Source organism: Triturus cristatus, chromosome 1_1 (assembly GCF_964204655.1).
Source record: "Triturus cristatus chromosome 1_1, aTriCri1.1, whole genome shotgun sequence".
Lineage (NCBI taxonomy): Eukaryota > Metazoa > Chordata > Amphibia > Caudata > Salamandridae > Triturus > Triturus cristatus.
The window spans coordinates 161,031,427-161,059,097 of record NC_140579.1 but is presented as its reverse complement, the minus strand read 5'-3'; the positions used below and the strand labels follow the sequence as shown (position 1 = coordinate 161,059,097).

At 44.9% G+C, this 27,671-nt stretch overlaps 1 protein-coding gene across 1 annotated transcript; it reads right to left on the bottom strand.

Moving 5' to 3' along the window:
- On the bottom strand, positions 1-27,273 carry LOC146869900 (C-type mannose receptor 2-like). Its single transcript, XM_085640736.1, has 5 exons — positions 27,155-27,273; positions 17,887-18,007; positions 3,051-3,189; positions 1,081-1,113; positions 1-77 (listed from the first exon to the last, which is right to left on the bottom strand). Exons 1-5 carry the CDS (start codon positions 27,271-27,273, stop codon positions 1-3), a joined length of 489 nt encoding a protein of 162 aa, XP_085496862.1.
- Positions 27,274-27,671: the final 398 nt, after the last annotated feature.

The following is a 27,671-nucleotide window of genomic DNA, read 5'->3' as shown; positions in this document are numbered from 1 at the left end:
TTAATTTCCATCAAAGGAAAAATCCCTTTGCTTCTTATTCCTCGAGCAGATTGGAGATCTTCTGATGCTTTCCAGACCTGATGGCGAAAAAAAGTATCTGAAGATTCAGACCAAGAGTAAGACTTCCAGGGAGGGCTTCTGATGTCAGAGGAGGATAGAACAAACACCAAACAGTGGGGACTACTGGGGACAGCAACAGAAAATGGAGAAAACAGAAAAAGGAATACTACATATAATAAATTCCGGACCCAACCACTAAATGGCGGAATAATGCGCAGAATGTGAATCCAGAAAAGATACATGCTACAAAACCATTTATAATGCTTAGCAATGGCACGTACTGCAGTAATAAGCACTGAATAAACACAAGCATTCTTATCAAGTAACAATGATGTTTACAGTTCCACCAAGTGAACCGGATTTCTGCATGATAATCCTTATGAATAATTATTTTTGACTTACATTTCAATCCAAGTCAGTGAGCACTAGGAATTCAAATTTCCAATATGGGGAGTAAAATTCCCATCAACGTTCTTTACAATGAGAACTGTAATGCAACTCACTGGGTATTCCGAAATCTTACTGGAAATTTAGAACGTTGCTTTTGATTCATCAGCAATTTATATTTTGTATTTAACTGAGATTTATAAAGCACAAATCTGGTGAAGAGGCATCAGAGATCATTACAACGTATAATAAAATCAAACAGCTCGCACAAAGCGAGGCAAGGAGTCAATTAAATTAGCAGAAAGTAAAATGTATACAACATACACAACAGATAAAATACACATAATATATAGCTATTTAACCATGATTGTATTGTTGCAACCTAAACACAAGAGAAGGGAATATATTATATTGAAGTATCCTATGTTTTTAAAAAGTGGACCTAGTAAAGATTTTGCAGATCAAGAATCCATCATGTTTTAGAAACCTTTCTGAAAGAAGACCACAAGCATTAGAATTCAAATTCGGAGTTTAAGGAATCTCAGTTATGTAACCATTAGAAAAAAATGCTATACTATGTGAAAGAGAGAGCTAAGCTAAGAGAGAGAAAGAGTAAACCATGAGTGTGCCTACCTTGGGTGACCTCTGGCTCCTTCACATCGGACCCTTCAAAACAAAAAGAGCGAGCATCAGCTTTGAAATAAGGGGCAACATTTTTCTCAAAGAATGATAGGCTTAATCCTCAGTCAGATAGGTTACTCAGAGGACTTGAAATGACACTAAGCGCATCTGAACATTACAGCAAGAGAGGAATCTGTTGCCCGTTCAATGGGTAAAAAGGAGTAAAAAAAAAGGGGGAAGAGGGAAGAGAAAAGAAAGGAATGTTTGGCAGCAAGGACCTCAAGCAAGGATGAAGAGAAAGGTCTGAGCTTGGGGTGTGTTGAAAGGCGACACAGAACGAATGATCCAATGTCTTGATGGATGAAGGAAAGAAAATTAGTGGAGACAGAGCAAAAAATGAGAGGGAAATGAGGACTAGGAAATCTGGAGTAAGGAGAAGCAATCAACACTAATAGTTATTGTGAGGAAATGGGGTGTATTATATGGTGTGTTAGGGCGACCTCACCATGTGATACACTTATCAACCCCTTTAGGACCAGTGGAGACTAGCTATTTACGGTCACTCAATTAAACCGGCAGCGTTATTTGCTGTCTCTCAATGTATAAATCAGTAGCAAATCTGTGCCTGATAGTTAAACAGGATCCTTATTTTATATGTGCTAGACGTGAAAAACTGTTATTTCCATATCTCCAGGTCTAGCATATATAAATCCTCAAAGCTGGATGTATCCAACCGCCAGTTGAACTATACTGCAGTTGTTAATATTAATAAGATTTTCCATTAAATCAAAAGGGTCTTTTTAATCAACGTTTTCTACGTCCTGAAGATGGTCTAAAGAACAAAGCCAATATTAGACCGAAACGTCGATTTGACACCTATTTTCTGCTCAAATGAAAGAGAGGCAATAGTTGCTTTATATATACTCAATAGATTGCCTTAAACAGAATTTTCAAAAAGGTGTTCACAAATGTGACTGTGAAGGATTTTTTATAGTTTATGTAAACATCACTTCTGGTTACATTGTGTTGTTGTTTATGTACCCTATACAAATGAATTCTTGATTAATACTAAATTTTGTTTGAATATACACACCTGTGTTTCTTCTTTTCTCTCTTTAGTTTCATGTTCTTTGAGGATTGACTCAGACAATTTAATGTCATTTCTTTTAATTGACTATTTGATTTATTCTAATGTAAGCTACTTGAACAAGAACTTACCCAAAACTACCTTGAATAATTGAATTGTTTCTCGAAATAAATCCCTTGTAGGTGTACCTACCTGCGTGTTATGATAGGGGCGCACTTTGCCTTTTTGTGCCAAGGCACGCTTTCCAGCAGGGGCGCTGTGTGCAAACAGGGAAAGTGTGTTCTATTATGTTGAATGCGCTGCCCTCAAGGCAGCCGCAAACTAATGCTGCACTGGGGGCAGTGTTTTCAAGTGAAATATAGAGGCTTCAAAGCCGCGCTGTAGTTCACTGTGCAGGCGGCAACTCGCCTGCACTTTCAAGAAGGATTTGCGAATCTCATGCATGCAGGTGAGTGAGTGACTGTCTGCCTGCAAGAGGATGTCTGAGGGGTCCCTGGGACTGCCTTTGATCCCTCGAGAGGGATGCTCCCCCTTTTTGTGACGACTTTCAGTGCGCCTCCTGACAGCTTCTTTGTCTTTGTGCCCACGTCCATAATACAGTGCCGAAGCAGAGGCAAAGAGATTCCCTCATTTGCCCGTGACCCCATGCAAATGAGGTAGCACCCTCTTGAGATAGTGCTGGGGCTACATGTGAGCCAGTGCTATCTGTATTACTGAAGGGGACGCACATTCTTTCAAACCATAGGGCCCTTAGATCGACTAAAGCGGGTGCATATGCCCTTTGAGTCCCTGGGCACTGTCTGTAATACGGCCCCAGGAGCCTCCAGATGCCAGACTACACCTAAACCTCCCCCCGCCCCCCCCCTCTCCCCCCCACTATATATACAAAAATTACCTTTAGGCATCTTGCAGATCCAGTCCACCTGGGCATCACAGTGCATGGCCACCCAGTGCAGTTTTACCCGCTCCAGAATCACACAGTACCGGATGTCGTCGTCGCCATGGCTACTGCTGTCAAAGTTATGGTAGGAGTACTGGAGGAATAGAGAAATTGCTAGTGTGGTTGGGATCAGAAACACCACATTTAATTTCAGAATATTGTATTCATTTTATTCAAGAACCAACATAACAAGGTGAGCTGTCAGTCATATTAGTACATTCTCATATTACAAATGGGAGTAATACTACAGAAAATTAAACCAAATTGTTACAATCGGCATTTCACATTGTCCCTTGCATGGTGAAAATACACTAAAGGTACAGAGTAATGATAATATGGCAGGCGACTAGGGTTTAGGCCCTTAGTATAAACGCACTAGAGAGAAGGAAAGGAAAAAATAAAATATAACAATAAGAAAGTAACAACAATAGCAGAGAGTGGCCTGAAGAGTTAGACATCAATCCACACAAAGCTAAGTTGTTGAGCAAAGAATATAGGTGGAAGGAAGGAAGGAAGGAAGGAAAGAAAGAAAGAAAGAAATGGGTGTCGCTAGACTAAGGTGTAATGAGAAGTGCTCTTGATGGTTTAATTTTGTTGAAGTATTCATCTAGTTTGTTCTGTATGTGGCTGAGGGTACTGTTGAGCCATGACATGTACAGCTCCTCTTATGTATCTAAACCACTGCCATTAGCAGAGGATTTCTCCAGATCCAGATTCCCATTGGCTAGAATAGTTTTATGTGCAAGGGGTAACAAAAGGTCAAGTAACAAGAGTTCACTCCTCCCTAAACCAGTTGATTCCATGCATAGAGAAGGCCCTAGAAGTGTAGGTAAAGTATTTATGTGGTATGAAGTTTAAAATATTGTGCATAAAGGAATATATTTTGTACCAAATTTCCAAATTAGGGGGCATTCAAAAACAGATGTGCAAGGTTGCCAGGGCTTGATTTAGAACTCCAACAATATTTATCTGATAAAAGTCCTAATTTTCAGAGTTTTTTAGGGGTCCAGAAGGATTCGATTCCAGCGTTGGATTAATTTATACATGCTTCCAAACGGCACCTTAGAAGTGCCCCCGGAAAACCTACCAGCCCGTGTGTTGGCTGACTGATTTATGCTAGCTTGCCACCAGAGACTAGTGTTTGACCCTCAAGGGTGTGAGCCTTTGATCTCAGGAGGTCAGAAAAAGCTGGTTCGGGAACAGGGTGACAACACACTCTCCCACAGGATGAATTACTGATTAGCATTCCAAGGCAGAGGAGTTTCAAAGAAGCCCACGCCTTTGAAATGAGAGTCTGGCTCCCCTCTCAGGAGAAGTAGCAGACCCCTTTTGTCCAGAGCTCTTTGGCACCTGGACAGATGTGAACATTAGCAAGCCAGGTAGGCATGCCACCCCCCCGGCTAGTATCACCCGTAAGGTTCCAGGTGCACCAAAAAAACAGATCCTGCCGTCCCAAAACATGAAGACTGACGTGAAGAGTCGCAAGAACAGAAGACCCAGCTGCTAACTTGGCGCAAACCCAGTCGACCTACATGCTGACTTCGGCAATTGCTCCAAAAGATGACTTATCCTGTAGCTGCGGAGTCTCCAAAACCTGGGAGACCTGCCAGCACTTCACCAAGGAACCAATAACTCCCGTGGGACACTGGAACTATCCATTGTATTCTGCAGACTGCCAAAGAACTGCAAAGACTCTGGAACAACCAAAATCCGATGACGCCAAGCACTACTGCAGCCGAGCCCCCCAGTCCATGTTGAAGTGGGGTGGTGTCAGCGTGGTCCTCAAGCTACAGATTCCTCTGTGAATTTGTCACTCGTGAACTTTCAGACACATCCTGCAGTCTCTTTGTGCATGCCCCCTAAACCGCGAGTGTTGCCGGCCGACGAAACTGAAGGAAGCTGGCTCTGTATATACTAAACTAAAATGAGGTATAGTGTGCACAGAGTCCAGTGGAACCCCAAAGGTAGGAAGAGGTAAAAGTAGATAGCACCTTACTCTCTATTTGTGGTAGTGTGGGTGAGCAGTAAGGCTTTATCAGAGGGTAGTGTTACACATTTGTTGTGAACACACTCAATCAGCAAATTATGTCACACACAAAGACTGAACTCGGACCAATTTGATTTGTATAAAAATATTATTTAGTTGTATTTATTTCCTAGAACCAAGCAAGCCTGGCACAGGTAAATGTATTTCATAATGTTCAAGGCAGGTTGAACAATACCATCATCATCATAGTCTTTATTCGAATTTTTAAAAGAATCCATAAAAGACACAAACATATACAAGAAACACAATTATCAATGATCTGAGCCTTATAAAATAGATAAAATCATCCTTTAAATATCTTAAAATTCCAATTAAGACAATTAAGACAAAAAGAAAACAAAAAAACCAGACATGTCAACAGATTAAAAATTACAGTTTAAGACGAGAATTAAACATGACAAAAGACTGAAGATGGAGACATTTTTTAAAAATGCGTTTCAAAGTAATGCTACTTTTCTTAGAGGGGATTTTACTGCTAACTACCCATGAGTCCCTATGGTAGATGCTCCCGCGGATTTCCTAAGAGCCCTTTGTCTTAAAGACCAAGCCCATCCCAGGTATTTAGCTAAAACGATTGATAATACTGGAAGAGTGCTTGTACACAGGAGTCTTAAAGCAACAGCAGAGCTCCTTGTGGCAAGGATTTTACACAAAGGGGACAACCATGTCCTTCTAGGGTTGGCGTAAACGGGGCAAACAAACAGAAAATGGGCGATTGTTTCCTCGTGGAGGCCACAAATGGGACAAGTCCCTACACTTGCTCCAGCCCACCCTTTAGTTAGAGCCCTGAGTGGGAGCGAACCTGCTTTTAATTGGAAATAAAGTTTCCGATCTCTGGGTTGGGTGATCAAATCCCAGTAGGGTTCAAGAGCTGGGGAAACCTTTGCCTCCAAAAAACGGCTGGTCATTGTAGGTGAGGCAGAATCATTCCAGATCCGATGGTATGTCCGTTCCCAGTATAGCATTTTCAGGGCTCTCTTTGAGGGGAACCCGGTAGCCACCGGATCGCTCCATAGTCCCTCCATACCCAGATCTATCATGGTTTCCCGGAGGTTCCTTAGCCACCCAATCTTATGGAACGTGTCGGCCTGTATTACATCCATAAGACCCATAGCATATGGGTGAAGCTCTGGGGTAGTCCAGAGTCTCCTCCAGTAAAGGACTGGGCGGAGTTTGGCTATGTCCTTAATTGCCTTCCTACCTAAATCGTACCGTAACGGGACCAAGGGGGTGCTCTGCGGGAGGCCAACTATATTGCGAAAAAATTTATTTTCGACAACTGTTAGAGATGATATTGTGTCGAGACCCCATAGCTCGGCCCCGTACAACACTGAGCTTAAGGCCTTTGCCTCATACACTTAGAGCAATGGTTTAATAGGCCTAGTGTAAGATTTTTTTATGTTCACCAATCAGGGTTCCTGTTATCTGCCTGAATTTCAATGTGGCCATTTCCAAGTGTCTGTTCCACTTATTATCATGTGTCACATGCATGCCCAAATAGACGAAGTTTTTTACTTCCTCAAGTTTCTGCCCACTCATAACAAACTTTCCTGCTCTGTAACTCGGATGAGGATTAAAGGCCATGAGTTTGGTTTTGGTCACATTGACCTCTAGGCCATGATTTCTGCAAAAATCTTCAAAAACTAACAATGCCCTTCGCATACCACTCGGTGTTTTAGATACGATAAGGGTGTCGTCAGCGAACATCAATATTGGAGTGCTCACTCCAGCCAGCTTGGGGGCATCGGTGTTAACTTGAGCCATATAGTCGACTATTCCATTGATGTACAGGGAGAAGAGCGTGGGTGCCATGGTGCATCCTTGGCGCACACCGCGCTCCACCGGAAACTCTGGGGTAATGTCCCCCGGGCCTCCCCACTGGATTCTTGCAAAATTCAGCTCGTGCAGTCGCCTAATTAAGGTCAAAAGTTCCAAGGAAAGGCCTAGCTTTTCGAGAATCCTCCACAACTGCTCTCGGGGGACAAGGTCAAAGGCAGCTCTTAGGTCCACAAAAGCGACGTAGAGACTGCCTTTGCCTAATGTTACTACTTTCCAGTGCAGTTGAACAAAGCGGAACACCTGGTCCACCGTGCTGGTGGATTTGCGGAAACCCGCTTGAAAAGGGGAGAGTATCCTATTGTCTTTGATCCAATCCAGTAGCACATTCAAGACCATCCTCCCGATGACCTTCTGGATTGTGTCAATTAGACTAATAGGTCTATAATTCCCTGGGAGGGATTTATCTCCCTTTTTGAAAATGGGAATTATAATTGCGCCCCCCCATGATTTGGGCACGGAAGCCCCTTCGGCCACAGCGTTGGCCACTAGTGAGATGTATTTGCTCCATCTGGGCTTGTTGTTAAGGAAGAGATCAGATGGGACCCCGTCCAAACCCGGTGCCCTCCCGGTGGCTACACAGGCCAGGGCTACTAAAACATCGTTTGGGCTAAATGGACCATGCGAATAAAATTCATACGATGTCAACCCCGGAGATTTGTATAGGGGGTTACATGCGTATTGCGGTTTAAAATAACCTATCCAGTCCTCTTGGGTGACATGGTTAGATGGGCTGTCAGGCGTGCCACCTCTGTTCCATTTAATCACACTCCAGAACAATCTGGAGTCCCTGGCGTAGCAAGCCTCCTTCAGGTCAGACCAATACGATTCATCCCATCTTTTTTTAGCTTGGGCGAGACACTTCTTATAATGGAGTCTTGCTATTTGAATAATAGTCTTGCTCTTGCTTCAAAGAGCTTGCGCCAGATTACCTCTGGCTCGTCTGCACTCCTCATCATACCATCTTAAACGTTTGAAGAGTGGTTTTGTACCCTTCTTTATTGGCTTATAGAAAAAGCTACGTAGTCCCTCAAAGAAGGACTCATGTAGACTAGTGACTTGGTCCCTAGCTTGATTGGTCACCAGAATATCTTCCAATTTTGCAGTGGTCTTTGCAAGCTCGTCATCGATGTTAGCAATGACCTCGACATTGATCTTGACCTGGGGCCACTTAAGTCTTCTCATATCATTAGTAGGAACGCGGTCAGGGTGTCCCGATTGATGTTCCCCTCTCGCCGTGTTACAATCCCCCCACCAACTATGGGTAACACAAATAGGGTTGTGGTCGCTCTCGGCTCTTAATACAACCACCATGTCAACAATATGCTTCCACAGCCTCATGCAACAAAGAACGTAGTCAATCCTACTAGCCGAACGTCCGTTGTCAAAGGTAAATACACCATTCCTATCACCAGGGGTCCTTCCGTTCAAGGCCCTTAGGCCTTTCTCATAGCATAGTGCGTTTACCTGCACTGCTATCGTGGACCACCTTTTAATTGGACGGAGCGGCAGGACAGGTATTCCCCATAGTCGATCTTCTTCGGGGTCAAGGCCCCATTCGGAGTCCGGATCTAGCAGGGGTTCAAATGTAACATTAAGATCACCCGCGACAATCATATCCCTATTGCTCGAGTAGATTTCAATGAGACTAATCAGAGTGTCCAATACCCGCGAAGGTATAAGTTATAAATATCTAATGTATGCATTGAGCCAAAGGTTAATCTCACTAGTTGGATATCTGGGGAGCCCGTATCAATCGTAGCTGCCCTAGAGAATAGATCTTGGCGAGCCCAGATGGTTAGCCCGCCCATAGGACGGCCTTTTGGGCCCTTGATCGCTGGAACATAAAAGTTCAGATAGCCCAGCAAAAACTGGGGGTCGCAGGACCATGTTTCCTGCAGAATGCAAACATCATAATTGTTGACAAATCCCACCCAGTCAGGGGAATCTAGTTTGGCCTTCATACCTGCTAGATTCCACGATAACAAAGTGCCTTGTCTATTCCCCAGCAATGAACCTTGGTGTGCAACAATCTCCATAGGGTCACTCGGTTTCCCATTCACACTACAAGGTCCTATTGGGCAAACCTTGGATGGAATGGGCACCCCTGGCGGACCAGGGTTGACAACATCATGGCCACCAGTAGCGTAAAAATGGTGTAGGGTGTGTGTCTCTATCCCTGAACTGGATCCGTAAGATGTGTGGTTCATAATGAACCTCGTGATTCGGGTGTCTTCGAAGTTAACGATAATACAATCACCCGCCACATTTTTAATACTTGAGCCTACCCAATTTACTCTTCTTGCAAATAAAATTCTCCCATTCAGGTTGTTTGGGATTGGTCTATTTATATTTAGCCGATGACTTACTTTGTTTCTTAGCTCCTGAAAAGATTCAGTTTTGCCTACGGATAATTCTGGAACACCAGTTAAAACATCTACGTATGGGAGAGATTCTGGTGGTAAATGAATTTGGGCTAAGGGTGGACTTGAGGGCTTTGCGGGGGTAACAAGATTAACAACTTCCCTCCCTTCCGCAATGTGCTTTGGGTTATTACTCATAGATTCCTTGCGTGTCCCTCCCTCCCGCCCTGGCAACTGATGAGTAATAGCCGCAGAGTTGGTAGAGCTAGTTCCTAAGTCTGTGGTGGTTGGTGAGGTGGATTTTACAGAAGGGAGCGATGCACTATTCGAAGAGTTTGCAATATAGGGGCAACTGGCTTTAACATTATCTCTAGTAGACATTTTTACAACATTTTTTAAGGAACAAAAATTGTCCAAAATAGTTTGTTCCAGCCTGTCAACTTTTTCGGTGACTGATTTAACTCTTTCTAGAATTGGCAAAATTAAAGATCGAACGGCCTGTTCTAGCTGGGAAATCATGTCTCTACTATCGAGCAAAAAGGGGGTATTTGTACTAGCGTCCTCCCCATGTAAGCATTCCTGGGTACGTGAAGTGTCGGGGATAGCTGAATTTTTACATATTTTAGGCATTTTCGCCTGCCTGGTACGTACCATAGATCCACCCCTTTTCCTTTTAGATTTGACTGGTCTAGAAAATTTGGTCGCAGCTCTTGTCTGAGGGGGAGTAGGGTTGGCATTGGGTGAGACTATTGCTGTAGAAATTCCATCAGACAAAGCAATAGCAACAAGCGACCTGTCCGAAGATGTTGATACGTTAGAGTGTGTTTCAAAGCCAGCCGACGGAGATGCATCCCTCCGAAACTGCGCCCTTAATTTGGTCGGTGACTTTGACTGGGCCAGTATTCCTAGTGAGGAGCGTCTTGCGAGCATGGGATCCGTAGAAAGGCGCCTCTCAGTGATGGCGATTTCATGCTCAATTACCGAGACTGCTCAGGCTGTGGCACGCTTCCCCTTCCCAGCCATGTTTAGCAGACCTAATAAAATCCTTACGTGTGTTGTTGGCGAATGGATCACACGGGCGACGTAATTCGGTTAACAGTTCACCGTCACCTTACTACCAACTTCAAACACTCACTGAAAGAGGGATGGCCCAGCCCAGCCCCGGACGGCCACAGACGGCCCGCCCTTTGTCCGGGCTTCGTCCGGTGCGTCCCGCTCGCGTACCGCGCAGCGGTTAACGCCTCCACTGATATAGAGAGTGGCAGGACTAAGGCGGGTAGGCGGGGAAAGAGCACAGGTGCAACTGACCGCGGGCTCCTGGGATACGGAGTCCCGAGTCGTGCCTTTACCCCTATGCAGCGCCTCCGGACACAGCAACGATGGCAGGCAGCCCCTCCTAGGGCGACGATGAAAGGAAACAACACCTCTGCACCAGGTAAGACTCTCAGCGAGGCGGGACCCGCGCCAGCGGGTTCCGCGAGGTCTTTTCTACAATCCAAGGCGGGTAGGCGGGGAAAGAGCACAGGTGCAACTGACCGCGGGCTCCTGGGATACGGAGTCCCGAGTCGTGCCTTTACCCCTCTGCAGCGCCTCCGGACACCGCAACGATGGCAGGCAGCCCCTCCTAGGGCGACGATGAAAGGAAACAACACCTCTGCACCAGGTAAGACTCTCAGCGAGGCGGGAACAATACAAGCAAGATGACTTTCTGGATTACTTTTTCTGCTCAGTATGATACACCTAGATATCACACTGGGACATTTCCTAGAGAAAAGGTAAGTAAGCAATTTGTAGTTATTTGCAGTTTTTCAAAGTTCCATACAAAACCAACTCAACACCTAACACTTTTCAAGGAAAAACAGTCAATGTATTACTATGGAGAGAAATTAAGTAATCGGTTAACAGGTAAGTACTTTCTTGTGGGAGTTGGTATTCTGGGGTTAGAACGAGGGTTCCCCCAGGGTCCAGGATGCACTCTCAAAACACCCTCAGCGGCACTAGGGCAGCCGGGTGCAGAGTGCTGAAGCCCGATGTTATCCAATGGGAGATAGAGGGCCTCCGGTTGGTGGTTGCTCACAAGCAGGCCACAAGGTTGTGGGAGCAAAGCTCCTGGGGTTTAGCTAAGGGCAAAGGGGGATGCGTTTTAGCACACAAGGTGCACCCGCAGCGGTGCAGCGGGTGCAGGGTGCTGTTTTGGCGTTGGGTGCCCTGTTTTCAACGGGAAATCTCGTTTTTGGTTTTTAGCTGCAGGCTCGGTCTAGGAAGACTTCTGGCAGGCATCAACAACTGGGCTGGTAATATGAAGGGCTTGGGGACGTAGGTGCACCTTGGTTTCTTTTCTCCAGGGCGCAGGGCAGCTGGATGCAGGGGTGTCTTTTGAGGTTGGATTTCACCTTACCAGGCCACTCACAGTTAGGGGTCTCTGTGCAGAGGCTGCAGGTGACGTTGGGAGTCCTGGAGGGGTCGGCCCATGGTGGACTCGAACTCTAGAGTGCCGGGGGACCTCGCTGGGACTGGTGGGCCACCCAAACTCAGGCCATAGGCGACAGGTGCAGTGGTGGTTCCAGGCATCAGGTTTCTTTGTCCTCAGCAGGCTCCGAGTCTTGCTTTGGAGATTCTTTTGAACAGAGCTGCTGTTCACAGGAGATCCGGTCTTTGTTGAAAGTAGTCAGTCCTCCCAGGGGTTCTGGAGGTCGATGGCTGCAGGACAATGCAACTTTTGGCACGAGATCTCTGGAAACTGAAGATGGGCTGGTAGGGCTGGGGCCAAGTCAGTTCTTCTCTGCTGGGTGTCTTCTTTCTTCCTTCTTCTTCGTAGATTGTGGGTATCTGCCTTCTTGGTTCAGGGCTGCCCCCTAAATACTGTATTTAGGGGGAGTTTTAGGGTTCGACAGAGAATATGGTTGAGGAGCTCGACCTCACCCCTTATCTCCACTTAGAATTTAGGGAGTTAAGGTCTCTATGTAAACTTAAAAACATAACCATGGGTCCCATCCCTCCAAACAGCTGTTGGCAGGGTTTGCTAAGAACCATCCCTCTGAGAATGGTGAAGACCTCTCAGAAGGGGAAGAGGATGGAAGGGATGAGGATAACTTCCACCCCCCCTTACTTCCTAGGGAGAACAGGGCCCCTGTGCCCCTGACTCCAAGAATAAAACTCACAGCACCTAGATCCCACACATGTGGGTCAGGTGCTTCTGAGACCATTGAGGACAGCATAATGAAGAGACTAACCTTTTAGTGAGGTTGGCCAAAAGATTATACCTAGATACCCGACTCCTGGCTCAAGAAAAAGAAAGAGCAGAGATGGGCCTAGCACCCTTCAATGGTGGCAGCAACTTAATAAATAGGGTCACAGAGCAATCTTATGATCCCAAAATCCCCAAAGGGATTGCCCCTAAATTTGAGGATGGTGATAATATCACCAAGTGGTTCACAGCACTTGGGAGGGCTTGTGAAGCCAGAAAAGTAAAGAAAACTCACTGGGGCGTACTCCTTTGGGAACTGTTCTCTGGCAACTGCAGAGACAGACTTTTGACCCTTAGTCCTATGAACTCATGAAGGGTACCCTGGTTGAGGGATTTGGACTCACTACTGAGAAGTATAGAATTAGATTCAGGGGGGCTCAGAAACCTCCGAGTCAGACCTGGGTGAAATTTGTAGACTACTCAATGAAAACACTAGGTGACTGGTTGACTGGAAGTGAAGTGCAAGATTATGATGGTCTTTATAATTAGTTTATGAAAGAACACATATTAAGTAATTGCATTGATGAAACGTTGCATCAGTATCTGGTAGACCTGGGTCCAATTTCTCCCCAAGAACTGGGAAAGAAGGTGGACCACTGGGCCAAGACGAGGGTGACCAGGACGTCCACTGGGGGTGACCTAAAGAAAGGGGTTACAATACCTCCCCAGGGGAAAGACAGAGCATCTTAAAGATGAAAGTAAGGAGACCCAGGTAGCTCCCCAAAAACCTGTCCTGGAGGGTGGGCCCAAAGACACCTTACAAACTAAAACTGGGTACCAAGGTAAGAGTTGGAATCCCAACAAGGTATGGTGTCACAACTGTCAAAGGACAGGACACCACACCAAGGACCCTAGCTGTCCTAAAATCCAAGCCCCTAGTGTAGCTCCAGGGGATGCAAGTGTAGCTTTGGAGGGTGGTTGCTCAGATGAGGAAGTCCTCCTAGCCTTCAACTGGAAAATGGGCCCAAAAGGTGAGTTGTGATTCCAGAGGGTTGTAGACACTTCCACCACCTACTGGTGAATGGAATCCGAGCCACTGCCCTGAGAGATACCTGTGTATCTCAAACCAGTATGCCCCAGGGGAAAGAAAAAGGGTAAGGGCTATCCTAGGGGAGGTCTCTGTTAGGCCTGTGGCTGTAGTGCCTCTAGAAATAGCTGGGTCCCTCAGTTGGAGAAAGGTAGTAGTCAATAAAGACCTCTCCCTTGTTTATCTCCTTAGGAATGACTAGCATGGGTTGGTCTGAGCAAAAGAGATGTAATGGTCCAGTGCCTGACCTCATCCAAGGAACCTGGGGGGCTGAACCTGCAGTTAGTGCAGATAAGCCCCAAAAGAAAAATAAGAGAGTGTAGGAAAGGTGGACAACTGTTAGCCATAGTTCCAGTGGGCCTGGGAGATTCTATCCCATTAAGGGAGAATTCCAAAATTGGCACTGGTGAAGTCCTCCCTAGCCAACAAAACGACCTGACTTGTCAGGCAACTGTCCAGCCTGAGTTGGTGGTCCTCAGCTGACAGAACAGAGGGCAGAAGTAGGGTGTTCACTACAAAGTATGGTGGCCCCCTACCCTAAAACAGCAAACAGGCCACCAGAATCCAAAGAAGCCTGTAAGGTAGCCACTTCATCTACCAGTGAAGAGCTAAAGGTGTGGCTCTGGGCACTGTCAGTAGCCTTTGCTGTGTGTTAGCCTTCATGGCAGCACTGCCCGTGGCATTGGTCTGAGTTCAGGTTTTGAGTGTGTGACATCATTTGCTGCCTGAGTGTGTACAACAAATGCTTAACACTACCCTCTGATGAAGCCTTACTGCTTACCCAAACTACCAGAAATAGAGATTAAAGTGCTATCTACTTTTACCTCTGCCCACCTTTGGGGTTCCACTGGACTCTGAACACACTATACCTCACTTTGGTATAGTATATACAGAGCCAGCTTCCTACAAAAGGTCACATGGTCATTCAATTGGAGAATGGGCAGATGCAGGAATGTGCCCCTTTTTGACATGGTCACCCCCACGTTGCTCACTGGTGCTGATGTTCTTGACTGGATGTACTCTGGAGCCTGCTAACCAGGTCCCAGGGTCAGTGCTCTTTCCAAAAACTGCAAACATGTTCAATTGTACACCAATTAGCAAAGACTTTAGCACCCCTGTAAGTCCCTGGTAAATGGCACCCCTGGTATCCAGGGCATGGGTACTAAAGGGACCCACACACAAATTGCATGCAGACTGTCATTGCAGGATGTGAGGAAGTGGTGCAAAACTTTCCGAAAACACAAAATGGCACACTCCCTCTGTGCCATGCCAAAGTACACTTTATGCACTATATGCAAGTCACCCCTACAGCAGGCCTTAAAGCCGAGGCAGGGTACATTATATTACATGCGAGGGCAGATCTGCATGAGCAGATAGGCCTCTGTGATGTCTAGTTCTATTGTTAGACATTGCAAGTGATCAGGAAGCCATCCTAGATATATGTACTGGGCACTGGTCATTACGAGTTACCCAGTTCATAATGGATTTACTGAAAATAGTAGCGTTTGGTATCAAATACCTCGCCTTAACAAATCCACACTGATGTCAGTATCAGATTTATTCTGACATGCACCCAGAGGGCACCTTAGGGTGCCCCCTGAATCCTACTTGTCTCTTAGTGTGCTGGCTGACTGGTATCGTCCAGCCTGCCCCCACTGATGGGTTTCTGATACCCTGCAGGTGACCCCTGAATCCTACTTGTCAATTAGTGTGCTGGCTGAATGGTATCGTCCAGCCTACCCGCACGGACGTGTTTCTGATACCCTGAAGGTGAGAGCCCATGCTCTCTGCGGTCAGATACAATGCCTTTCCAGAGGAAGGTGATCAGACCTCCTCCAACAGGATGACTAGCAAATTTAGCATATCAAGTCCAGAGACTTCAAAGACTCTGCTGCTTTTGATATGCGCCCCCTTCCCACAAACCTGGAAATGCCACACTCTGCCCTGGGGCACATTTGACACCAGAGCAGGCGGAAAAATTAGATAGTCAGATGGCATGTTCACTTACATGCTAGTCACACTCCTAAGGTGGGCTACCTGAAGTAAACAACGAAAGAAGGGTTTCACCATCGTGGATTGGGTGAAACTAGGAACTCTGTGTCAGGAATATGCCCACTCCTCGCAGGAAGTGATCATATAGGGGGTGTAGTCTCCCAGATGCCAGGAACTGAGAATATTCTACTGGGAACCAAAGAAGGACTAAGAGCCTACATCGTAAGAACTGTGGACCAGCTCTGAAATTGGCGCAAAACTCTGCCTGGCTGCTTCCGTCCCAAGAACTGCAAGGACCGAACTCGTCCAAAAGCCGAGCATCCTCCTAAAGCCTTGGAGGACATTCCAGTGCTTCAAAAACAAGCCAGCATCTCCCTTGGAGTGGAGGAGTCATTTCCCTGCAGCTGCAGGCAAACACCGCACCTGTTTGGTACACTATCATGCTGACCACCGGGTCCAGAGGGAGCAGCATCCCAGAAGAGGGTCTTTGTAACTCCAAGTCAGGCCTGTTTACCAGAGTCTCAGAGCACCAATACTCTGAGTACTGGACCAATTGCGGCAACCAAGGCTTATTGAGTGTCTAGTCCTGACAGCACCACCACCACCACAAAGACTGACCTACCAACGAGAGACATCAGAACTGATGAGACCTATGCCGTCCTTTCTTCCCCCTCCAGGTTGACCGAAGAACCGTGAGAGCCTTAAACTCAAGTGGCCAGACAAACAGCCCAGGTTCACGACAATCGACACTAACCCCTTGCTCCAGAATACCTCACGACCACAGCCCCACTTTGTGGCCCCACTTGCAGCCTTTCTTTTTCAGGTACCCTTCCAATGACTTAAACTGTAGTGCTCGATGTCTACCAACGTGACCAACACCTCTGCACCCAGGCACACCAGACCAGGTAAAACCGAACTGCTGGTGGTTTCTTGGGCTTTGGCCCCTAAGCACCTTAAGTCTCAAAAGGCAACCTCAAGAAACTACTGCAAATATATGTATGCAGTGCATGTTTCTCCCATTGGATAACATTACCGTGTTCGAGGTTCGTACCTCAAAGCCGTTATTTCTGCATATTACTGTTATTTTGTAAAAACGATAACTCGAAAAGGACTTACCTGATCCAGATGATCTTGGTATCTAAAATTATATAAAAATGTGTTATTTTTCTAAATTGGTCTCAGATTTATTTTTGTGCGTGTCTTTTATTGACACTGTGTGCATAACAAAGCTTAATATTCTCCTCTAATAAGCCTAAACTGCTCAACCACACTACCACAAATAGAGCACTTTGGATTATTAAAGTAAGCTCCTGTAAACCAATAAGGGTCGCCTAGACTATTTGCATGTGTAGCCCTCCATTGGTACACTACATAAATAGCCAGCTTCCTACAGTTGATGACTGCCAGAGATTTTGGGACTTCAAAGAAGCACATAAAGCCAACAATGTAAAAGGCCATTGCGACTGCAGGGAAGGAAAAAAATTACTTACCTGAAACAGGTGGTTTGTAGCTTGTAGTGCTGTAGATTCACATGCTGTGCACACTCCTGCAATCCTAATGTTGGGTCAGGGACACAAGTTGTTTTTCTTTGAAGAAGGGCTTTCGGTTTCGAGGTTACTCATAATACCTCCCCAGAAATCCGCATCGCATGACGACACATTCTCTTTCAGATTGTTTTTTTTCTTGCTATTGTGTTTGTGATTTGGAGCATACATGGCACAATCTGTACAATGCAGGATATTCAGGAATGAGTAAGACTACATTAATCTGTGCACACTCAATATAGGGAATGAGCAATAGTCTACAGATGCTGAAACTTCCACCAATTTTGGAATTATATATGATCAAAAGGTATGGGAATGGGGGTGGGGGTGGGGGGGGGGGGGGGGGGGTGTGTGTGTGTGTGTGTGTGTGTGTGTGTGTGTGTGTGTTTTTTCTACTGAAATGTATGAGACCAGAGACATAAACGCAACTACTATAGAATATATTATGTAAAGAATGTGGAAATTAGTATGGCTATATCTAGGTGTGTAGAAGTTCTCAATGACAAAGATGGGGAAACAAATTAAATTCACAGGTCAGTGATTTGAGATATAAGTAGAACCAACTGAAGTATAAGCAAAAAAAGGCGTAAGGCAGGAGTAACACTTGGGTATCTGGAATGAAGCACTTCTAATATATTCAGATAGTAACAGTGTAAATGAAGGAAGCTCCATTTATTGTGTCAGTTGAGGAAACTGAGCAACGCCATGTCAAATGCATGGTGTGAAGCTACTCACTCCCAATCCATCGCTCCAGGTCCAACCACTCTCGCTGCTGGGGTCCCGTCTGTTCAACCCAATCCAAAACCAGTGTCGGTCACGTGTGTCAGACTCAGGCTCTCTAAACAAAGACAAACCACTAGGAGATTAAAGAGGTTTAACACTTGTTCACAGTAATCACTCCCCACATCTAGATTTTTTGGTGAAAAGGCAAAACAACTGCTGTCATACTAACATGCATTATAACCAAACCTAAAGTGCAGGTTACGGAGGGGTAAAATGGGGACGATGTAAAGCTCTAAAACAGTGTGGAGTGGCTAACCAGAAGACCTGTGGTGGAAGGCTCAAAGATTAACAAAAGGAATTTCTCCTTCACAAATACCTCCTTCAAACAAAAGTGACATGACTAACAGCACTGGCAAAGCTAATGGGTCTCACATTTATAAACTATTGGTTTTCCCAATGCTTGCTTGTAAAACATTGCTTTAAAAAAAGCAAAAGATAGAAACATATTTGAAAATAATGCAGTACAAGTAAATATATCTTAAGGTAACTCAAAACTGAACATTTAATTCAAAATGTTCAATCTTTATAAACTATATGTTCGTTTTTAAAATGACAGAGGAAACCAAACAGAACTTCTGTTGAAGGAGACCCACTTTAATAATACCACAGAGGACTAGCACGGGTACATAAGAGCATAACAGCTGTCTGAGGAAGTGGCAGATTTAAAGGAAAATGTGTCAATTATTTTGCACATGACTCGCATCAGGAATTAGGAGAGTTTCCGAGGTTCTGGAAAGATCAAAACAGCAGTGAGATGTTTTCCTTTAAGGCTTTGACATTTTAGTCTATCGCGGCTGGGGTGCCATGAATAGCTAGCCGGCTGGAGTCAAAAGCAGGACTTACGGGTATCCACCATCGACAGGCAGCAGCAGTACGTAACTTTCAGAAAAGCAGTAGGAAGCTGCCTTGCAACTTCACGTCCCATTGGCTCTTCTCTGTTGCTGGTTCATACATAGTTTCCTTCCCTCGCCTTTGTTGTGTCCTCCCGTTTACAGTTCCTCTGTACCCTTGACCTCCTTGCTGATCTACACTGAACTTGCTCTAGGGATTCTGTTAGCTTTTGTTTTGGCTTTCCACCTCTCAGGCTTTTCGACCCTTTGCCTGCTTATATTGACCCTGCTCTTCGGTTTTGTTTTGGTTCTGGCATTATACTCAGTGCTTTAAATGGGAAAAAATAAGTGCAGGTACTCATTAAAATGAGCTAAAGGTGTAGTGAGTGGGCGGGGCTAAGGGCAAGACATAATGATACTTAACAACTTCCATAATAGTTGCAGCACACACCAAAACACATGATAAATGTCTTTATATAAACAAAGCAGGTTAACTCGTTACACAAAATTAAAGAGAAATGCGATGTTAACATTTCCTGTTTTTTTGCAATAGTTGCACCTTCTTAATGCCATACTGTTAATTGATGTTGTTTGGCACAATACTTTATATTTTTGAGCACGTGAGTAGGAAGAAACTGAAAATACCCACACTTCAAACCAAAGCTCTTATGGCACCAAGCAAATGAAGCAAATCATCATGACCCTCCCCTGAAGATATCTCTTCCATCGATCTATCTATTCATCCTTTCATCCTACCATTTACCTGCTGATGTCCACCATTTACCCTTTACATTTTGTCGTCTATTCAGTTTTTCATCCATCATTCAGTTTTTCACCATTCCGTCTGTCCACCCTTCATATCCAAACCTATCCATCCATCCATCTTTGAACCTATGCATTCATCCTTTCACTGATCCATCTCTTTATCCACCGTTTCACTCATTAATCAATCCTTTTGCTCATCTATCCATCAACCATATCACTCCTTTATATCATCCACCCTTTCATTCCATCCACCCTTTCACTCAGTCCCTCCTTTCACTCATCTATCCTCCCTCCCTTTCATTCATCCATCCAATCTTTCACTTATCCTTCCATCATCAGCCCTTTTATCCAATCGTTCACCCTCTTTCACCCATACATCCATTCACTCATCCATCCAGTCACTCATCCATCCATTCATCCATGTATATATCCACCCTTTCTCACTCATCCATCCACTAACTCACCCACCAATCCTCCCTACAATGTTATTCATGAACCTTTGTCGCCGCAGACATGTACACACAAAGTGCCACCCATTTTCTTTAAAATACCTCCTGAGAGTGTCTTGATTCTCTCTCTTGCTTTTTTCTTACAAAAAGCTGGCATACAAATGCAGGCAAACACACAAATATAGGCAGACACACAAAAGACTCTGATATGTTAAAAGCCATGTTATACTAGTCACCATGGATTTTTTAATTGCCACTGCCAGGGGACTGCCATGATTCCTGTGTTTGCACAAATGCAGAGGATATTGTGAATGTGGTTGACAGCAGAGGGCCTGAATGGACCCCAGAGCTGCCCAGGTTTCAGATTGCTATGTGTGACATTTTCATGTTTTCATTGTAATTATGAGTGACATTGCAACGACTATGAGTGACACTTTCCTGCGAGCAAAATTAAGCAATGAAGACGAGGGAATCATATAAATATCAGAAATGGCACTCATTTGAGTTTAGCTGCTAATGTTTCAGATTGCTAATGTGTGACATCTCATAGATTCAGTGGATTTACGAGAGCCAGGCAACAAGTCGATGTGTAACACTTAGAGTGGCACTTTCTTGCAACCAAAATCATGGAATGAAGTCAATGGAAATAGACAAATATCAGAAATTACACTCATTTGAGCAACAAAGAAGTCAAACTCTGCAGCAGGTGCTTTTGAAGCTATTATTTAATTTTTTTTAAAAATCAGCACCCTTCACCCCAACCTCAGCTTCAGGTACTGCCAAACCACACGTAACAAAGGGATCTCTGTGACAAAAACAGCACCTCACTGAGCTATCCACATACAATACAGTACAATACAATATGCTTTTTTGAAGGAGGCATATTCACCCTCTCCGCTACTTAATGATGAGAGTGCCAGTAGAGAAAATTCTGACCTCTCTACAGCGGGAATGACTTATCTCTGACTTGGCAAGTCTAACTGTGCTGAGAAAATAAAGGGTGCTGCTTCGTAGTGCACTGTCGAGCAGGGATGTTAAACACTTTGCGCTACTAATAAATCAGCAGAACTGCTAGTTTAGACAGAACATAGCGCATTTTCAGCACAGACAGACCACTCTAGTTTGCCCATTTGCAAGGCTCTCTGCCGTGCTGGAGCCCCCTAATCAGTTCCGTAACAAACATTTTAAATGTCAGCAGCAGGAAATTATTAAATTAATATCTGACTTAGCTGAATCTCTTTACAGCTGTCAGAACGATCCACCGAGGAGCTGCTGGCTGGCACCGCGGGGATCTCTAGCCTGTCTCTTCTTCAGAGTCAGACAGCGAGCCCTGCTGCAGTGTCTCATCAAGAAAGCCTATGTACAGACAGGGTCATTGAGGCTTTTGGCGTTAGGAAGGTAGGTGCCAGTGCAGTAAGCAGTTAGATTAGCGCTCCAGGGGCCTCTTCGATCGCATTGTCTGGGCATTAACCCTCCGATCGAGAGAAAGTATGGGAAGTGTGAGAATCTGCCGCCCTTGCCCCTGATAACATTTCTATGATTACAGTATTACCCTGCACTGACTTTTCACTACCTGAAGTGCTGCGCTTTGAAAATCACACGCGCACACTAGCAGGTAAAATGAATTTCGACCCTGCTCTGTCAAGCACAGGGTGCCGGTGAGCACCGCACATTATTCAAATGAGCCCGGATGAATAGCTCAGCAGAGGCTCAGATCGGGGCTACAGAAGCGGCGCCTTGGCTGCCAGACAGTTCCACTCCTGCTCATTACCACTCTCAGCCAGTGAGCCTACCTCTCATGAGTACCGGTACTCTCCTGGGCAGTAGAGAAGTGCCGGTACTCAGAGTGACAAATCTAAGAAGTGCCGGTAATCAGTACCGGTGAGTACCGGCCCATTTAAAGCACTGATTATACTGCAGATTGAGTTGTACAACTCTGACCTTTTTAGGTCTCGCCTAGCGACGCAGCGCATGCGTTGCACGCATTGTTAGGTCTCGCCTAGCGATGCAGCGCATGCGATGCCCGCCTTGGTGAGTTCTATTGTTGTCGGTTTCTTGGCCGAAGGGGGACAGGACATGTGCACGCGTGCGGGGGACAGGAGTTGTGCAAGCGTATGCACATCTCCTTCCTCGCACTTTCACTCTCATGGCGACAGCTTGTTTGTTCATCGTTCCGTCGGCTTCAGAGTCAGGTGATGGGACCTGCTCACGTGACTCCGGCAGCTCGAACTGGTTCCGGTGTAAGTAAACCGGTGTGCGTCAGTTTCTGTGCAGCGTTTGCTAAGGCTGCAGACATGGCGTAGCCGGGGCTGGCAGGGCCTATTATCGTCATGAGTGTCTTCTGGGGAGTGGTGGGTGCCGTGGTGCCCTGGTTCATCCCCAAGGGTCCTAACCGGGGGTGAGTGCGGCAAAAGCTGAGTTTTATCAGTGTGACGTTTAAGGTTAGGCGACGTTGGACGGGTTGGGAGTGCACAGGACAAGCAAAGGGGATTGTGAGTGGTGTGGGGCAAATCAGGGTTTGAGGATCAGAATCTTGAAGCAAGTATGGGTGCTTGAGGGCGTTCAGTGAGGCTTTGCGTGAGCTGGGGACAGCAGTGTCCTGCTATAGGAGATTGAGGAACCGAGAGCTATATGTAAAGCAGAAGGCTTGGGCGGCTAATGCTGAAGGAGGTCACTGTGACGGCGAATACATGCCGGCCTGCCGTGATTCAAACTGGGGCACACGGAGTGTATCATGTGTAGTGGGTGATCCGTAGGAACTAATTAAGGTTTGAATGGCGGCTGAAGTGATTTTCCCTGGAGAATCCGGAGGTTATTTACCTGGGGGGAATCTGGAGAGGTGGACGATCACGCTGGAACGTGTACAGTGATGGTGGTCGAATGATGTTCGAGAAATCCTGGGGGAAAAGTAATCTGGAAATGTAAGCTTATCTGGCTAAAGGATTCCAGGGATAAAGAATAATTTTTAAAACGTGTTCTGGGCCTTTGAGTGTCAATTGCCCCGTACCAAAAGAGAGGGGGCATCATCTTCAAACGTTGGCGGCAGATTGTGTAAGCTGTTGCTTTAAATATACTTTTTATTTCATTTGTATAGTCGTGGTTGTAGCACACTTAGACCCTATGTGGTTGACAGGATGCTTCACATGTCAAGATTGACATAGTAGAGGTAAAGATGATAGGAAAGGTTACATACAAAAATACATGATTGGCAAATAAGTGCATAATTGGGGGCAGATGTACTATCATTCCATTCACAAAAAGAGATTACCCTCCTTTTGCGAATGGAATCCTATTTTGCGAACCAACTTATGCATGAATAGATCGGTTCAGGAAATAACTAATTGCAGGGGGTCGCAGAATAACCTGCATAATGTATGTTAGGCAGGTTGCAGTTTGGATCCCCATGTGATTGGTTGCAATCATACCTATAGTGGCAAGTAAGAGACATTGGACCACCATGCCTGCAGTAAGATTCCAAAACTACAAACTTAAGTAGCATGTGTTACATAAAGGAACTGGTGTTGCTTCAAAAAAGCTTTTGGAATACTTCAGGAGGAGCAGGCGGTGGTCTCTTGGACCACATCCTACTTCCTTTCTGCCCCACACGGATTAGCAAAGGGTAGGGATGGTCCTAGGGGACCTTTTCCCATTTGCAAATAAGTCACCATCACCTATGAGGTACATTAAAAATGACCCTTATGCGGTCACAAACCGTGTGATATGGCGGAGTTTGTGACAGTAAAAGGACTTGGTACATCTGTTCCCAAATAAGTTACAATAATAAATACAAACGTCTATTTGTTATCGGTTCTGCAACAAACACTCCCCAACTGAGCATTCCTGCATAGAATATAGCCCCTGTGGGCTAGACACAATGCTTTGCAGCAGGCTCATTAACTGGCTCATGCACCTGTACTGTAGTGTAGTTCCTATTTCCCTAATAGGCTCTGCGCATTGGAATAATATACCCTATAGATTTGGTATAGCACTGAGGTCAGTATGCCCCTATCGAGTATTTTAAAGTTAATTAATTTGTACCAGCTAACTCAGAGGCCACTAGAAACTCCTTGTAAACAAGAAGGGAGTAGTTTTTGGCAACCGCATAAACATGACGACTTTGTTTCCCTTTAGAATCGGAACACTCTCAGAATCGTGGAAACAGATAACAGTTTCACTCAGCTAATCGTGCATGCTTAGTTTCTTCAGAGTTACACAGAAAGAATAGACGGGCCTTTCAATAAAAGGATTTATTGAACAGTCTTGTTTCTCATGTAAGAGATATGAGCTGTTACAATCGTAAGACAGTATGCAAGATATATTATGTACAGCGTAAGCAGAAGAAAGAAATAATACTGCGCTAGCATTATCTTTTAGCTATGACATATATATTCATATACATAAATAACATAAGCTAAAAATGCGAGTACTCATAAGATGTTTCTCTAACTAGTTCTACCCCAGTGTACCTAACCTAAGTGTAGTACAAGGTAAGAAGTAGGTGATGTATTCTATAGTATGGTATGCTATAGTCTGGTATGCCAAGAGTTCCTCTAGGTTCTAGTCAGCTCCATACCTTGAGAATGAGAGAGGTGGGAATCTCTTTCCGGGTCTCGAACTCTAACACCCCGCGAAGGGAGTCAGAAAACTGGAAGATGGATTCTCTGCGAGCAGGGATGACAGCGTCTCTTGTCAGTGCGTCAGGCCGGGACACGGGCTCCTCTAAAGTCGAGGTCTCCTCCTACTTGCTTGGGCAAGGGAAGGTATATTTATACATGGTAGGTGCCTTGAAATGTTAGCATTGACGTAAAGTCAGGCAGAGGAAGACGTCAGGAATGAACCCTTAAGGAATAGCAGTTCATGCATAATAAATGAGTTCTTGGAGAAATCAATAATCCTGTGCTAGGGGACCTCCCAAGAGCTTAAGGGTCTGGATTCTAAGAACTCGTAGTGACGTTGGGTGGACGGATGTCAGTGACCATGCCTGTATTTGAATAGCAAGGCTAATGCCTAAATAAGGACTGGGATCTTATGCCTATATAAGGGCAATGCGAATTGTGCCCATATAAGGACATGTTTCAGGAAAACCTATATACGGACACCTAAAACGGAATACAACATAATTTTCTGTAACAAGTACATTTACCTATGAATCTTATTATCAGTTTTATGCTCTGTGACAGGCTGGATTTACATATTTTCACAGCTGGTGCAATAACTGTATTAACCATGGCTCGTCTAAAGAAAGGGGCGTGGCCTCCAACGTGAAAGCGCAGCATGGGGCGCTTGCAATCAACAAGCATTTGCAATGCAATAGGTCTCACATTTTATTAACTGTGACCTATTGGTATTGTAAATGAGAATGCCTTATTATTTCAGGTTTTTTTACATGCATAAATAAAAGGCATTGTCATTTACAGTGCCAATACCTCAAAATCTCACAATTGCGAGACCTATTGCATTGCAAATGCTCGTTCCCTGTTGTGATGACCTTGTTCTTTGGACTCTGCTTTGGCTTTGTTGTCTGGCTATATATCTTCCACTCCTTTTCCTTACTCACACTATCCCAAATCCATTTCTGAGTTTGGGACTTACCGGGTTCACTTCTTCCTTGCTTATGTACTCTAAAACCCATCTTTAGGAAGCCGGTGAGTAGACATGCTTATTATATGTTTGTTTGGAATATCGTACTTTGTCAATACTGCACTGTGACCAGAGAGGTAACACCAAAGAGAGCTGTACTAAAGAAGAGTCGGGCATGCCCCTTATCTCTCTCTCTCTTTATTCCCCTACCCTTCTGGTGTTTGACCTGGTCTGGTGCTGTCTAGTTGGTACGGGCAGGAACAATTTCTGGTGAGTGAGGCGGATTGCCATCAGAACATGTCAGATAACACTTGCAAAACCGGACAACTCGGAACTGGAACAAATGCTTCGGCCCTTTGGTGCTCTGCAATAGACTGGTAACAAGATTTACAGGCCTCTGGGAGCAATTACTTATTTCACTCTAGCCAGCTTAGGTACCCTTCAGCCTCAAAAGTAGGCTGAGAGCAATAGCCTACCCCTCCCCCAGCTGCTTAATTGCTGCCCATGTGTGCCAAGCTGGGATTTCAAGAAACATGTAGAAGATAGGAAACGTAAGAAGACCAACCAGATGAACTCTGGTCTAAAGTCAAATTTGGGGAAACATTTACAGGTTTCTGTGATTCGATAGGTGAGCTGAGAAGCAATATGGAGGTCGCAAGGAAGCAGGGGGGGGGGGGGTGGGGGCAGTACATGGAAGAGAGAGAGTAAGAAAACACATGCAAAACCCAGGAGTGTTCAAAGATCGATATAAACCTAATTTCTTGATGTGAGCCATGGAATCGATGGGCTTACACAAAGACCATTGTAGGTTCCTGGTATTCTACATATTAGGTCTTTGATAACAAACCGCTATAGGCAAGACCTAACATTAGGTAACAGAATTTAAGAAGCATTAATAATACCAATTGTTTTGGCTCTTGTTTACTGAGGATGTTTACCAAGTTTCACTAAATAAAAGCACTGGTTACGCATAAGTACAATCAGTGTCACCCTGAAACTAAGTTCTAGCAATGTCTTGCAATATAAATAATTAAGTTAAAACACAAAGAACAGGTGGTGACAGCAGCAGTGCAGCATGTCCGCACACAGAGAGAACAGCTTCACTACACGCACACACATTTTAACACAGCATTACATTTTGGTTAGAAAAATCACCACAACAACAAACTGCACTCACACATATACATCTTGTCCATAACCCTTTGCAAACTTTCAAATACAGATGACCAATGACCTTCTTGGTTAGACCTACGTGCATTTTAAATGTAGTCCAAGTCATTAATAGGAAAAACAGTGCATCTAGAGAAGCAATATCAGAGGAAAGAAGACTAAATCACAAGAGTGAGCTCATGCGGGTTCTGGATCTCCACTCTTGCAACATTTCTGTTAGCGTCACACCATTCAATAATCGGGTTGGTCATTCTGACCAACCCCTGAAAACCAGCCATTTTATTGTAGTGTGTATGCATGTTCCAATGGGCCCAGGCCGGCTCAAGCATGAACCTTCCGAGGCACTCAATTTGGCTCTTGAGTTCAAGCTTCTTATAAGTTATGAATGTTTCTCTATCTTTCCTTCTATTCATCCAACTATCTCACCAGACTGCTTCTTGGACAACTGCAGCTTGCTTTTGTCCATCTGCAATGTCGGTCCTACTTTCTCTCCATATGATCCTTTTTTTCTTACTGTTTACCACCTCCCATTTCTGGTTCTCCATTCTCTCTGTCACTCTTTCACTCTCACAGATATTGTTGAAGTGTTTTGGTTGCTATAGCTATGATCCTTCTTGAGCTAGCATTTGCTTTCTCTGAATTTCAAGCTCCTGTATCTAGGTAGGTATTAAGGATGGGTGGGAATGCTAAGTATCCACCAGGGACTTCTGCAAATCTTAATAGCTATTCACCCTGCTCAAACATCCCTAGCCCATACATAGTCCCGTTGAATTAAGCAGTACTGGATGACCACATTATGTAGCAGGGCTGACTAAATTGTGTAAGGCAAGTAAAGACTTGCAGGCAAATTAAGTAACACAATCACAAACAGGCAGGGATGAAGGCATTATATATCACTTCTTACTGAATGAGCGTGGCGGAGCAATACTCCAAAACCGCTCAC

What these genes read in the sequence shown, in the direction of transcription:
- LOC146869900 (XM_085640736.1), bottom strand. Translation starts at nt 27,273, where the DNA reads ATGGAGAACCAGAAATGGGAGGTGGTAAACAGTAAGAAAAAAAGGATC. An exon ending in CCTGGAGCGATGGATTGGGA is followed by an intron (nt 3,190 to 17,886) that starts GTGAGTAGCTTC and finishes CTATTCCTCCAG; the next exon opens with TACTCCTACCATAACTTTGA. An exon ending in GATCTGCAAGATGCCTAAAG is followed by an intron (nt 1,114 to 3,050) that starts GTAATTTTTGTA and finishes TTTGTTTTGAAG; the next exon opens with GGTCCGATGTGAAGGAGCCA.